Source organism: Aphanomyces astaci, assembly GCF_000520075.1.
Source record: "Aphanomyces astaci strain APO3 unplaced genomic scaffold supercont1.82, whole genome shotgun sequence".
Taxonomy (NCBI): Eukaryota; Oomycota; class Saprolegniomycetes; order Saprolegniales; family Verrucalvaceae; genus Aphanomyces; species Aphanomyces astaci.
Window position 1 is genome coordinate 171,841 of NW_009798345.1, and position 1,576 is coordinate 173,416.

The 1,576-nt window shown below is 48.0% G+C and overlaps 1 protein-coding gene across 1 annotated transcript; it reads left to right on the forward strand.

Moving 5' to 3' along the window:
* Positions 1–463: 463 nt before the first annotated feature.
* H257_16228 (hypothetical protein) lies at positions 464–908 on the forward strand (the record flags this gene model as incomplete). Its single annotated transcript, XM_009844592.1, has 2 exons — positions 464–497; positions 571–908. 2 exons carry the CDS (start codon positions 464–466, stop codon positions 906–908), a joined length of 372 nt encoding a protein of 123 aa, XP_009842894.1.
* Between the last annotated feature and the right edge of the window lie 668 nt (positions 909–1,576).

A 1,576-nucleotide genomic window follows, 5' to 3' on the forward strand; every position in this document is an offset into this window, starting at 1 on the left:
TGCCCACATCCCGTCGATGAAAGATGCCGTCGTGGCGTGGAAGGGAGTGGACATCATCCCCATCTTCCAAAATAATGAAGGCCGATATGCTAATGCCATCGGTGAAGATGGGGATGATGTCAACCGCCTTCCACGCGCGACGGCATCTTCCATCGACGGGCTGTAGCCAGACGTAGACGTAGTGCTCTCCAACGTATGATGTGGTAACCCTTGGTGCGTTAATCGGGCTCAAACTCGTCTGGCTGGGTGGGACACACATTGCGTGCACTTTAGCTGCTTGTCGCCCGAGCTAGACTTTGTTCAATGCATGCATGTACTGTACATCGGACACGATTGGGACAATGGACAGAGCCAAGAGCGTGAGGGTGTCCCAGGGAGCCCAAAGGATCTCGAGCGTTGTACACACGTTTTGGCAGAAACCCCGTGCGACTCGCAGAATATGGCTTGCCCACGATACGAAACCATGGTAGGTGCCACGGCGTGGGCACTCCAAGAAGGTACATCTAAAAAGTCTTCGATCTTCATATTTCACACTACTCAAGTCCTCCTCTTCCCGACCAACATTCACAGGTCAACGAAAACAACTTGGGCACCCAATCGAAAAGTCGGCGCCGTGTGTAAAGGCCCTTATCCGAGACGTGCGGACGTACGCTGACAAATGCAACGGGTCGTTGCGACCGGTGCCCATCGCTCGCGACAACGTCGATATCGATACCTCCTTGCACCCCCGTGCTAGTTGGCTCGGCTACTACGACTGCCCCAAAGACGGTAATGAAAAAACCCGAGCGGAATGGTACGACCCAACGAAGCAACACCATTTTCAAGGTGCGAACAACGTAGGATTGGGTTCACCCCATATGTCGAATGTGACACGACCATCCACGTCACGTATGGTGCAACTCACCTAAAGACTACAAATAAATACCTTGACTTTCGACAGCTATTCCAACTTTGTATTGATATTATTTAGGAAAATATACCGTAATAACGATTGAACTGGACAAGCCCAATAGAAGTTACGGTTCAGATTTTCGATTGGTGAAAAATTGATCGAGTAATAGAATATAAACCAACCGGCCTTTTTGTACGGAGATATATGGAACCAGGTACAGTACATTTTGGCCGAAAAGGAGTATCAAGTATATCTTGGTCTTCGTATACAGCACTTATCCGTATGAACGTTTCGATTGTATCCGGATTATTCACAATGTTTAACCTAATTACCAGGTAAAAAACGTAACTAATAATGATTTCACGTCAACATTTCGTGGGTTTAACTGAAAGAACCGAGGCGTTTAATAGTAAAACGTCTCCTCCTGAGGATGGCCGATCTGTTGTCTTTAGGTGACTTGCACCATATGAAGACTCGAATGGGCTGCAAAAGCTCGTGAGTGACTGTTGTCTTGCGCCGGTGTTCGCAACCGACGACTACCGTGTTCACAACGGTGACCTCGATGACAAATCCAAAAGTAACTTCATTATCCAGTCAGTCAGTCAGTTCCTTCCTATCACTTCACTACTCTCTACAAAGTCATGCATCGTACAGTGTACCATCAGCTCGGAACATATGCCGCTC